Source organism: Notechis scutatus, chromosome 15 (assembly GCF_049901735.1).
Source record: "Notechis scutatus isolate UNSWTSFEM ecotype Mainland chromosome 15, rNotScu1.2, whole genome shotgun sequence".
In the NCBI taxonomy this organism is placed as follows: domain Eukaryota; kingdom Metazoa; phylum Chordata; class Lepidosauria; order Squamata; family Elapidae; genus Notechis; species Notechis scutatus.
In genome coordinates, this window is record NC_142023.1 from 6457217 (window position 1) to 6469989 (window position 12773).

At 57.2% G+C, this 12773-nt stretch overlaps 1 protein-coding gene across 1 annotated transcript; it reads left to right on the forward strand.

The window, feature by feature from the left end:
• The first annotated feature begins 500 nt into the window (after positions 1 to 500).
• RABL6 (RAB, member RAS oncogene family like 6) lies at positions 501 to 9115 on the forward strand. The gene is given in 18 exon segments (XM_087944164.1): positions 501 to 826; positions 2284 to 2418; positions 2679 to 2726; positions 3084 to 3136; positions 3280 to 3371; positions 3698 to 3838; positions 4997 to 5102; positions 5454 to 5557; positions 5754 to 6076; positions 6299 to 6452; positions 6704 to 6783; positions 6786 to 6909; positions 7564 to 7840; positions 8036 to 8201; positions 8390 to 8454; positions 8768 to 8871; positions 8873 to 8919; positions 8922 to 9115. Coding segments are annotated over 18 exon segments (2205 nt in total). The 5' UTR covers positions 501 to 696; the 3' UTR covers positions 8978 to 9115.
• Positions 9116 to 12773: the final 3658 nt, after the last annotated feature.

Genomic DNA, 12773 nt, shown 5'->3' on the forward strand with positions numbered 1-12773 from the left:
GCGAAGGTCGACCCGGCTCAACAGAGACCGCGACCGCCATTTCGGCCCAAAGGCGGAAACGGCGAGCGGAGTCCGCCTTTCGAGGACCCGTAGTTGTCCCTCACGGGCCACCGTCCTAAGACTTCGCGGTTTGCCTGGTTGCTAAGATACACGGCAGGTGGCAGCGCGCACCGCACCGCGTTTCCGGCCCTTTCTGACCCAACCGGGTTGCCTTAATCCGCTGCTCTCTCACCCCCCACCGAGGCTCTAAAAGTACTCCCGACCCGCCTCCATCCCCATATCCGGAGCTGTGCAGTACAAATCGGGGTAGCGACGGGCTTTAAAAACGGTCGCATCGTAGGACTATCCCTTTCTGTCCTCGGGGAGGGTGGGGTGTCCTGTAGTTCCGGGACATATCCGCTTCCGCCCTTGCTTTGTCCCTCTCGCAAGGTCCCTCGCGGGCTGCCGTAGCCTGGCCCCGCGCGCGTGCGCCCTGTGTCAAGCGCCGCCTTCCTGGCCGCTCGGTGAGGGAAAAGGAAAGATGGCGGCGGCAGCGTTGGAGGCGGCCGCCCCGCAAGCTACTCCGGCCGCCCCGGCGGGGACGGCGGCTCCGGGGACCGCGCGGAGGCCGGCGGCCCAGCGGCCGCGGGCGAAGTAGGGAGTCGGCCTCGCCGGCTCCGGGCGCAGCGACCTCGGAGCGCCGTCCCGCGCCTCACGATGCTGTCGGCCTTGAAGAAGCTGGTGGGCTCCGAGCAGGCCCCGGGGCGGGACAAGCCCATCCCGGCGGGGCTCCAGTCCATGAACCAGGCGCTGCAGCGGCGTTTCGCGAAGGGCGTCCAGTATAACAGTGAGCGGCGACCGGCTGGGAAAGGGGGGGCTCGTTGCTGGCCGGGAGGGGAGGCTTCCGCGCTGAAGGCGGCCCGGGCGAGGCAACTGACCCCGGCTCTTTCCAGGGGAAGCGGCGAGAGGTTTGGGGTCGGCCCCTAGCAGCTGAGCGGGGGTGGGAGGCAGGTCGGGGCCGCCAGCCGTGACCTCGGAGAGAGGCCGGTGACCGCTTTGCTCCCTCCCGGACAGGAGGAGGAGGATGAAGGGCTTGCTCGGGTGGGTGGGTGGCTGACTGGTTCTTGAGGCTGTCCGGCCTCATCAGGAAAGCAGAGTCGGCTGTTCCCTCCTGGGGGCACAAGACGCCCATCTCCTCCTCCTCCTCCTCCTCCTCAAACTGTATTGTGTGTGCGTTGTTTTGTATCTCCTCCTCCTCCTCCTCCTCCTCCTCAAACTGTATTGTGTGTGCGTTGTTTTGTATCTCCTCCTCCTCCTCCTCCTCAAACTGTATTGTGTGTGCGTTGTTTTGTCTTGTTCTGAAGGTCGTTGCTGAAGCCAAGGTTTTTTTTTTAAGGCTTTGTTTAGTTGCTCTGCCAGCTGATCCTTGGAAGAGGAGCATTTGCTTTATCGGGCTTAGCTGCAGATTTGCTTTCTTTGCAGTCCTTCAAAGGGGGTCCTGCTCTTGGAATGGTTTTTTTTGTGTGTGTGTGTGCGCCTCTCTGACTTCTTTGCTTTGATCAAAGGGAGATTTAACTTGGAAATAAGGAGAGACTTTCTGACAGTGAGAACAATCAACCAGTGGAACAGCTTTGCCCTCTGGAGTTGTGGGAGCTTCATCACTTGAGACCTTCAAGAAGAGACTGGACTGCCGTTTGTCAGAAATGGTGTAGGGTCTCCCGCGGGTTGGACTAGATGACCTACAAGGTCCCTTCCAACTCTGATTATTTGTTATCTGTTAAGACAGCTCCCAGATCATGTGATCCTCGCGTGCTGCTTTGTCTGCACAAACACCGTCCTCCTCAATTACTTTAGAAGCCGGTCCCGTTCATTGCAGTGACATTGATGTCTGTGTTGAGATGGGTTGGATTTAGTCCCCCTGCTCAAGTAGGACGGTGTTGGGGGCATTGGCCGTTCCCCTAATGTTTCCTTGGCACAAATGCCAGCAATAATGCATTAACTTTCTTAGCTGTCCCAGAGCAACCAAGGAGCCTGCAATTTTCTCAGCAGCCTGCTTTTCCACAGTCGCTCTCTCTTGATGTCAATTTTACTTTTAAAAAGTAGATTTTTTTTCGAATTGCTTTTTAAACTGTGCCTCTGAAAAGGCTGGCGACTATTGGCATGCGCTGCTTTGGCTGCCAATAGCCGTTCTTGCCTCAACCATTTGCTTTATCTTAGACGCTTAGCGTCTTTAGGCACAGCAAGTAGTCTTATGCCTCTGCGGTGCTCTTGACTCCCTTTATTCCTTAATTTTTCTTTCTCTAGTGAAAATTGTCATCCGAGGTGACAGAAACACGGGAAAGACCACTTTGTGGCATCGGCTGCAGGGAAAGAAATTTGTTGAGGAATATATCCCAACCCAGGAGATCCAAGTCACCAGCATCCATTGGAATTATAAGAGTGAGTTTTTGCCAGCCGTTGGGGACGGAGAAGCCCTTTTCTCTTTGCTGTCTGATGTATAACTCAACACTGCAGCCACCTGCGTCTGTGGTCCCCTCATTGGTAAAGGCGTGTTGCCAGTATAGGCTTGTCCTCCTTTTTTAAAACTCAGCCAGCCACCTGCTCTATGCCACGTGGGTCAGGGGTAGCTCTCACCGTGTTTTGAGTTAACTGCATTTGAACAACCTTTTCTAATCTATACGCCTGGGTGTCTTTTCCAGCTACGGATGATATTGTGAAGGTTGAAGTCTGGGATGTGGTTGATAAAGGTAAGGTCTCTCCTTTCGTTCTGATGTTACAGTCATTATGTAGTATATGGATTAGTCTTATTGGGAAACAGGCATTTTCTTTGCCTGTCCCACTGGGTTCCTGGTGGTGAGCATAGCATGAGCATAGCCTGTGGCTTTCTGGTGCTACTCTTGAATGCCCCCACTGGAAATATATGTTCAGCCTATCCAGTTTCTGTCTCCTCTTTCTGAAAAGAGATGGGGTGTCACCTTTTGACCTTGCAAAGGCAGAAATGTTACACATGTGGGAAAAGCTACATGTTTGGGACTCTCTTTTTCTGCTCCGCTAGGAGACTAACCATTTTCACAACAGTGTTCTTCTCCTTTCAAACACTGCAGGCAAGTCCAAAAAACGGGGAGATGGGTTGAAGCTGGACAACGATCCTCAAGAGGTGAGGCACACTCCGGACCTGCTGTCTTGTAAAGCATCAAGTCCTTCATTTGCACCCGGTGCAGCCTCTTTATTTCCTGTAGGCTACGAGCCATCCCGGGAAGCCGCCGGGACTTTTTCGAGATCTTTCTTTTTCCACCCCAGGCAGAATCCGAGATGGCCTTGGACGCGGAATTCCTGGATGTATATAAGAACTGCAATGGTGTCGTGATGATGTTTGATATCACCAAACAGTGGTAGGGACTGTTGCCTCCACCTTTCCCTTCTGTGACTCCGTACAAGAGTCTCTGAGAAATGCGAAAGCCTCTTGTTGTCAGACTTTACACAAAGCTTATAGATGATAAATGCCTTTATCGGCTCTTCGAGCAGAGCGTGTCAAGTAGAACTGATGAAGTACATGGCTCTGTGGGGGAGGAGGAGGGGTCTCCTTCAGCTGACCTATTAACTCAAGAGGTCTCTAGGCTGTTGTGCCTCCTGTAGGTGCAGCCTCTTTCAGAGCTGTTGTGCTAGAATTTACCTGGACAAGCATCATTCAGGGAGCTCTCCTTTCCACTCCATCCAGGACTTTCAACTACATCCTGAGAGAACTTCCCAAAGTCCCAACCCACGTCCCTGTGTGTGTGCTTGGGAACTACCGGGACATGGGCGAACACCGGGTGATCCTGCCTGATGATGTGCGGGAATTCATTGACAACCTGAACAGGTAAAAACGTCAGCCTTGTTAAGGAGCTTCAGGCTACCTTCTGGGAAGCCCTCCTGGAGCCATCGGCCTCTTGTGCACTCCACTTAAACCTGCCTTCTGGTGGACTCGCTACGTAAAGTGGCAGCGGTCTTGAATGCACCCACCACATCCTGCTCCAGTAGTGAGTGGCCATTGTCTAGCATCTCACCAGCGCCCTCAGGGCACACGTGTGCCAAACTGCTGCCCAGGCAGTCAGTGAATCCTGCCCAGACCCTTTTCGTCTGTAGCTGGGCAGCATCTGCTTGGCCACTGTTCATCTGCAGCAACTCAGCAGAGGGCGTGAGTGGGCAGAAGCGCTGTGTGCTTGTGATAAAATGCCTGCAAACTCCTTGCCTGCCTGCTTTGCACTGATCGGTTGATTTCCTTCATCCCCCCAGCCTGGAGGCTGATGAAGGTGACATGGGCATAAAAACTGGACATGCCCCACTGACGGATGGATCAACCTATCCCATCAGCTCGTGTGCCTTTTTGGGTAGCTGTTTTCAGTTGAACTGCTGGTAGCCATTGTTACTCTCCTCCCCCCCACACCCTGGACCTCCCAAGCTCACAGGTAGCAAGCCTCTTCAGCTGCCTGCCCCTTTCTTCAAAGAAGGCCTGGCATTAACACGTGCCTTGGAAGGGCCGGTGACAGCATCATAACCCCTCGGCAGAAGAAGACTGTCATAAAATTTGGAATCTGTTTTATGAATGGTTGCATAGAAGAGTAAAAGAATTGAATTATATAAGTATAGTATATAACGTTGCTACTGATAAATAGATGAGTTAAGAGTAAAAAAAATGAACTTGAAATATATTATTGAAAGTTAAGGACTTAAAAAGTTAAGGATAATAGAATAAGCGACGTGATATAAAATATTGATAAGAACCATTATAAATATATATGAGTTAAATGTGTATGATATTATTTTGTGCACGAAGAAATACGTACTCAACATACTGTGGAACAGAAAGAAGGTTTTATGTTTGTTTTTGTTGTGATAAAAATAAAAAAAACTTATTTTTTTAAAAAAATAAGCCCTTGGCAGGCTGAGTCAGTTGCAGTTGGAGGGTTGGTCTCAAGCAATCGGCCTCTGGCTCACCATCTATCCTCCCCTCCCCACATCTTTTGACATTGAACAGGCCTCCCGGCTCCTCCTACTTTCGTTACGCCGAGTCTTCCATGAAGAACAGCTTTGGCCTCAAATACCTGCACAAATTCTTCAACATCCCCTTCCTGCAGCTGCAGGTAGGAAGGGACCATGGGGGGGGGGTCAGCGTGGCCCCAGCCCAGCCCCGTCTCCTAAACAAAGAGAGGCCCATGTGGGCTGCCCAGAAGTAGAGGTGCTGCTGCTGGCGCCCCGTGGCTGGGCGGGGGAGCCCCACGAACCAGGGGAGAATCAGAAGCTGCTTCGTCTGGATTTAGCCCATCCCTGGAGGCTCTTTCGGGTTGGGAGCCCCCCACCCCACCCCAGAAGTGGCTGTTCAGTTCACGACCGCCCTCTTGGGGCAGAGGAGGGGAGAGGGTAGCAGCCCAGAGGTGGCACCTGAGCAGCCAACCTTGCCTGCTCCACAGCAGCTGATCTCCTGTCTCTTGCAGCGAGAGACTCTGCTGCGGCAGCTGGAGACCAACCAGCTGGACATTGACGCCACCCTGGAGGAGCTCTCTGTGCAGCAGGAGACGGAAGACCAGAACTATGAGCTGTAAGTCTGACGGGGCCGCTCTCCCCACCGCCCTCCTTACTTCAGGCTCTCTCTGTGGGCTTTCCTGGGAGCTTCTCGCCTTCCCTCTAAAAGCAAAATCCCGGGAATTGTAATTTAAATCTGGCCCTGGCTCCTGAGGGTGTGTGTGTGTGTGTGTGTGGGTGGTTCCTGAGGTCACATTTCCTCTCCCCGACAGGTTCCTCAACATGATGGAAGCTCGTGGCCGGGGACACGCCTCTCCTTTGGGCACCAACGGGCAGAGCCTTTCCTCAGGTTCCCAGTCTCCGGTGGTTCCACCGGACAATGCTTCGGGGGGCTCCAGCCCCGGCACCCCGCAGCAGAGGTTGCCCATCCCCGCCCTTGCCATGGAGCCCGCTGCTGAGCCTCCAGCGCCAGGGCCGCCGCCTGAAGCCCCGCCGCCCACAGCCATCCCTGCGCCGGCTGCCCCGCCGAAACGTGGAATCATCGCTCGACTCTTTGGGACGTCCCCAGCTCCCGAGACGGGTGCCGCCTCTCCAGGTGAGGGTGCAGTGCTGAAAACACGCAGGGATTTTGGGTCCTTAAGCGCCCTGGTTTGGTGCGGGTGGGAGGAGAGGTGACCAGAGCAACACAAAGCCAGTTTGGGGAAGGAGAAATTCCGTGCCGTCTCAACCGACCCACCGTTGAACCTGCCTCTCTGCCTGCTGGCAGACTTCGGCAGGGCTTGACCGGTTCCCCTGAGGGGCTTCTCTTGTTTTCCAGATCCTGTCCTTCCTGCCGTTGCTCCCTCAAAAGTCCAGAGCGTGGAAGATTTTGTCCCCGAGGAGAGCCTGGACCACAGCTTCCTGGAAGACCCCACCCTCCAGAGAGACAAGGGGGGGAAGCAGGCAGGAAAGGCTCCTGCCGACAGTGACAGGTGGGAGACGCTGCTGGGTGGAGCCAACACAGCCGCTCTGCTTCGGGCCACGAGGGCTTTGCCTCCCCCTTCCCCCAATTTTGTTTTCTGGAATTCTTGGTCAGCAGTGCTGGGGAGGGCCCCCGTCAGCCGGAGGAGGGAATTCCAGAGGAAGACCCCCTCTCAAGCAGAATCTTCTGGGATTTGCCCCTTGCTTTTCCCCCCACTCCTGCCTGCAGGCTGTGTCATTGCCCTTGGCTTCCTTCTTGCAGTGACCGAGAGGCCCCTGGTGGGAACCCCTTGGTGGCCGGCTTCCAGGATGACCTGGACCTTGACGAGCGTCTGTTCAGCAAGCCCCGTTAGCGGCGGAGCTGGTCCCGAGCAAAAACGTGACCCTGTCGAGCGAGGAAGAAGAACCCTCCTCCAAGCTCTCCGTCATGGGGGCTGAAGAGGCTGGCTTAGAACAAGGAAAAAAACGGTAAAGGGGGCGCTGGGAGTTGCGGGGTATTGCTGACTACAATTCCCAGTCGCCCTCGCTGATTTGGCCCACGGCAAGATGCGTAGGGAGAGGGGGCTGTGTCCTGCAATGGGCGGAGGACCAGAGGTTCCCAGGTCCAGCTTTTAGCAAGTCAACAACCAGTGCAGTTCAGTTTAAAAGCTATGATTTAAACTTTTCATCAAGTCTTAAATAAAACTATAACGTAACGTGACAAAAATACAGCAGCTAGGGAAATTCAGTTCCCACGTGTATGTGTTGGGGGAAAAACGTATGTAAGAAACCCCTTAAAAACTCATTTCTCGACAGATATCGGAAGGAGGGAAGAGTCAGGGACTGTTAACTTTGCAGGTTCAGGGTTTGTGGGATTTTGCCCCGTCTGTTTTTGGCCTGCCACATGAAATCTTGTAGATTTCAACCCAAAATACTGAAGATTCTGCGCCAAGCACAAACGGGTGCTAGGCATTTGCGTGTGATACGGAAGAAGTGGCAGCTCCTCCTTTTCAAACGCGAGCATTGTTGGCTGAGCCGCTGAACCAGGTTGTGCTTCTGCAGAGCCACCTCAAACATAGACTGTGGCTGCTTGATCGCCTCGGGGCCTCCAGGCACTGTCTTCACTTTCCTTTTTCCCCCCAGAGCTTCCAAAAAGTCCTTGAAACTCCCAGAGCCTTCGGCCCTTCCCTCATCCTCCACTGAGCTGAAATCTCCCACCGGCCAGCCTCCGCTTGGGCAAAGCAAGGGTATGATGGCAGCCGGCGGCCCTGAGGCCCGCCCGCCTGCAGCGCCCTCTGCCTCCAAGCAGCAGGAGTCCGGGAGCGACTCGGAGGGGCCCTTCGCCGTGCAGATGCTCTCCTTTGTGATGGACGATCCGGACTTTGAAAGTGAGGAGTCCGAGAGCCAGAGGAAGCGGCCAGTAAGTCCCTGCCCTCCCCTCCCCGAGCCCTCGGTTTGGTCCATCCCATGTTTTCTGTGGGTCGGGCGGTGCTCCCGTTGGCCCAAGGAAGCCTGCTCAGGAGCACAGATGGATCCGAAGAGGGGGCTTCCCTGGGGTTTGGGCCAGAAGGGCCGCGCAGCGGGCACTGAGGGGCCTTCTCCTCTTTGCCTCTAGGAGTTTCCAGTGCGGGAGGATCTCTCGGACCTCTCCGAGGAGGATCCCCCTTCCAGACCCTCCCAGCTCCCCAAGCCTGCGATCCGCTCCTTCCGAGTGAAGAACGAGGCCGATCTCTTTGGGTTGGGGCTGGATGCCGCGGTGGGCAGAGACAGCAGCGAGGAAGGTGAGGGGGGCCTTGGCCGCAATGGCACCCTGAGACCAGGCCCTGCCTTGCGGAGCTTCCCCCCAGCTGTGCATTACCCTCAAGGCGCCTTCTCCCCAGTCTCGGCTGGAGGCCTTTCATGCCGCCGCAGGTGGTCCTCTTGTCCCGCTGGAAGCTCACTCTCCTTTTTCACGCCCTTCTCCCCACAGCTGCCGATAAGGAGAAGCAGACTTTGAAGGAGAAGAAGAAGAAGAAGAAGAGGACTAGCAAAGAGGTGGGTCAGCGTGGAGCCGTGTTCGAACAAGGGCAGGAAAGGTTTCCGAGCTAAGGCCCCAAAGGGCGGCCGTGACTGTGGCCAGGGTGGGCCCCTTGCTAGCCAAACGGGTCCCCAGGCAGACCCCCCCCAAAAAAGACGCCCCCTTTGGATCCTTCGGCTGCGCTCCTTTGCGGGGGGCCTCACTCCAAGGGGAGGCGGCTTCTCCGCCCGCAAGCTCTGCGGGGCTGGCGGCTTTGGGCCTCTCCGGGGGCTGCTTGGGGGGGGAGGCGCCCCCCCCCGCTTCATCCTTCCTCTCCAACCGCTTTCCCAGGAAGAACCGGAGAAGGTGTCAGGGAGGAAAAAGAACAAGGCGAAAAAGGAGGAGGACGACAGGGGGAAAAGAAGAAGAAGGCGTCCAAGCAGCAGCAGCAGCCCCTCGGTGCAAAGCCAAGCCCAACGGGATCAACGAGCTGGAGGCCTTCCTCGGGGCGGTGCTGGGGCCAGCAAGCAGCAGGGGGGTGAAGACTACGAGGAGCTGTAGCCCCTCCCCAGCCAGGTGCACGGGGCAAGGCGGCCCCAGCCCACCCTCGCTGCCCCTCCCTGCCTTTCTCTGCTGCCCGTTGCCAGAGGGGCTGGAGACCGAGGAGGGGCCTGCAAGTGGCTCAGAGGCCCCCAGCCTTCCTGTCCTTTCAGCCGGGAGCCCTGGGTTTGGGCTCCTGAGGGGGCAAAGAGGGGGCCCTCCACGGAGGCCGCATTGTGTCCCGCCCAAAGTGGCAGCTGCCCGTCGAACGATGGATCCGCCCTAATTGTTTTACGAGAGAAACAGTTCTGGACCCGTGGCTTCCCCTTAAGAGCTTGCACAGTTGCAGGGTCCCAGCCAGGTGTGTGTGTGTGTGTGTGTGTCGGGGGTTGGGGGGGGGGGCAGAGGCCTTCCATGTGGGGAGGGGGAAATGTTTGAATAATGTGGCTTTACTCTGGGAATTTGCGGGAGAGACAGACAGACACGGCAGTGCCCTCTCCTCCTCCCTGGCCTTTTTCCCCAGTTGTGTCCCAGTTTGCGAACCCCGGAAGCTCGTCTGCAGCCAAGTGTCCGTAGAAAGAAAAGGAGGCTGCCCCCCGCAGGCGAGAGAGTGGGTGGGTGGGTGTGCTGCCCACCCCTTTCCTGGCTCCTCCTCGGGTGGCCTTGCCCCCTTTCCGGATCCCTGCCTCCCAGTCACTGCTGCATGTGTTTGCCCTGAAACCCAGCCAGCTCTTGGGAGTGGTTGGTCCCACCCCTGCTGTGTGTGTGTGTGTGTGTGTGTGTGTGTGTGATTCCACCCCCCAATGCCCCCACCCCCACGCCTTCCCTCACCCTCCTGGCCTCACTCAAGGAAAAGCAGCTACAAATTCCGGACCATTCCGTTGCGTCTCTAAGTGTGGGTTGAAGTTGGGCTGTTCTGACATTCCTCCCCCTGTTCTGCGCCTTCCCCCCGTTGGGGAAATGCACCGGTCACCCTTGATCTCCAGCCGCCTGCATGGCACACAGGTAGTGCTCTCAGGGCCTCTGGCCTCCCCCCTCACACTCCCTGGGGTGGGGTGGGGGGAGGGTGTGCATGACAAACCCACTCTTGACCCCCCACACACACACACCAAAAGCCTCCCAGGCTCCTCCCTCCTTCCCCCCACCCCCCCACGAACATCCCCCCTCCCCTCCAAGGAGCGTAGTCTCTGGAATGCAGCTGGCAAATGAGCCTCGTGCTGTTCACCTCCCTTTTCTTTTGTTCCCTTTTTCACTTTTGCTTTTGGGGGAATTAAAAAAAAAAATATGTCCCAGCGATGCACTCCTCATTCCAGCTGATAAAAGCTCTCGGTTGCACAACTCGTGTCTGGCTTCCTTTCTTTGGGTGTCCACTCAACCGGGATCCAGGCTGCTTCCGGCTTTACGCGAGATGAGAGACCCCGTCCCTGGGCTGAGCAGTCCCCCCACCTGGTTGGGAAAGGCCTGACCTGTTCCCTCCCGTTGCTCTTTCCTCCTCCGGCTCATCCTCGTGTTGGAGAAAACGGGGTTTCTTCCCAAGCATTTGTGACAGTTCTCGTAATCGCCGTTTGTGGGGTTGTGTGTTTTTTTGGTCTTAATTTTAAAAAGCGCCCCTGTTTTTGCAGACGCCCCCTCCCCTCCCAGGCCTTGTCCCCGGCCTTTCTCCGGCTGTCCAGCAGAGCTAGCCTTGGTATTTTGTGCAGGAAGGGTGAGTGACACGCTGCGTCTTTTCCGTTGTCAGTTCAGTTGACGAGCTCCAAGGCTTCCCTCGCCGTCCCCTGCTGCCGCCCACCAGAACTGGCGTTGCTGTGGTAACCTGCCAGGCAAAAGATGCGGCTCTCCTCCCCAGGAGGAGGGGAGGGGAGAGGCTGGTGGGATTCTTCCCAACCTTGTCACCTGCAAAGAAGCTCGGGGAACAACGGAGTGCGTTCTCTTCCTGCAGCGGATCCACCTGCCAAGCCTGGGAGCTTCCCTCTGAAGACCCCGACCCTGGCAAAGGGCTCCTGTGCTTGGCAGGCACCTGGGTTGCCGCCCCTGCCGGCCTTGCCCAGCTCCACCTCCTACCAGCCCATTCGGGGGACGCTCCCGAATCCCACGAGATTCAGCCACCGGCTTGGCTTAAGGTGCCGAAATCTCTGGACTTGCCTTGCGGTGGCACGGCCCGTGGCAGACCCCGAGGGGCAGCGGTTTCCCAAGAAGGCGGCCTGTGGCTTTCAGCAGATTGAAGCTGGGGCCCCCCTGGCAGAATTGGGCATGCTCCTTCCAGCTGTGCAGGAAAGGGGGGGGATTTCACGGCCACCGCTGCTGCTTCTGGAGAGCCAGGCCTCCCTTTCAGGGCCTGGGTGTGAATCCTGTGGGAAACTGCTTGGCAGGAGGGCTCTACGTCCCCCATCTCGCCACGTGACCGGGCAGCTTCCAAAAGTAGCAGCTGCCAGGCCTTTGGTGCTCCTGGCCTGCCTCTCAGGTGTCGGAAGCGGGTGCTTCTAGGGGGTCGGCAAGGAAGCTTCCTGGCACGTGCCCCGGGGGTTCCTGCCGCCCCTGCCTGCTGCACGGGCAAAGGGCAGCCTCCCAGGCTCCCAGACCAGACGGGCCTCCGACTGCCTTGGGAGGAAATGCCAGAGTTGCATCACCACCACTCACCACGCTAAGCTTGAGCAGCCTCTTCCACAGCCTGCAGCACCGGGGTCCCCTTCCTTGCCGCGGAAGAAGTTATTCCCCTCTTCCCTAGGGTGGTGGATGATGGGCTTGGTGCTGTGCAGCCCCAGATAAAAGGCCAAGCAACCCCCCGGTCTTCCTCCTCCTCACTGCCATCCCTGCCGCCTAATCCCACCCGGGCGAATCCCTCACGTCGAGCCCTCCGCCTCCCTATTTCCACCCCCACCCCCATTCGATGAGAAGCAAAGGCCACCTGGTGCCCAGAGCTCTCCTCCGCCTCCGGTGCGCCACCCCCACCCCAAGCCATCCTGATCCGGCCTCCAGATTTAAAAGCAGGGAGACAGATGGCCGGACAGTCGCCTCCGTCTGCTCTTCGATGCCCGGTAGGCCAAACAGCAACAAGGCCTGATGGCGGCAGGATCATGTGGCAACCCGGAGCGGAAGTTAAGAAAAAAAAACCACCTTGGAATCTATGCCCCCTTTGTGAGGGTGAAGCAGACCCAGCCGAGCCTTGTAAGCCTCAGCCCCGAAGTGGGAGCCTGGGGGGCAGGGGGGGTCAGCTGGATGTACCCAGGCAGCCAAATGCCAAAGGTGCCAATGGAAAGGGGCAACCTTGACGTGAGCTGGCATGGTGGCCCCGTGGCCATTCTAAAATGTTGGGGGGATGAGGGGCTTTTGGTGTGTGTGTGTTTTTCCCAAGAAGATCCAACAAACCGTTTCCATCCCTAGTAGTTTTCCTTGCGAGCTTCGTGATTCATCCCAAACAGTCTGCTGCAGGCTGGGGAGGTGGAGGATGGTTCGGGAGGCCCGTGTTCCCATGTGGGCCGTGGGCGGCCGGTGCTGGAGAGGCTTCCGCTGGAGCAGCAGCTCTGCCTGCCTGGATTGGACAGCCGCTCGGGGACTGACGACGTAACAAAGAAAGAGGGGCGTTTGCGGTGGATTTGCTTTTTTGACAAGGTTTCGGGGTGTGCCGATCGGTCCTCCTGGGGTGCTTTTGGAGGCAGTGGGGGGTGCTACCGTCCCCAGGGGGAGCCCGCAGGAGGACAGGGTGCCCAGTGTTAAGGGGCCTCTGCCGCTCCCTGCGTGACGCTTCGGGGGAGCCCCTTCTGTAGCCACGAGAGCCTACGGAGCCTCCCCCTTCAGGAGCAGTGTAGCCTGAATGCCA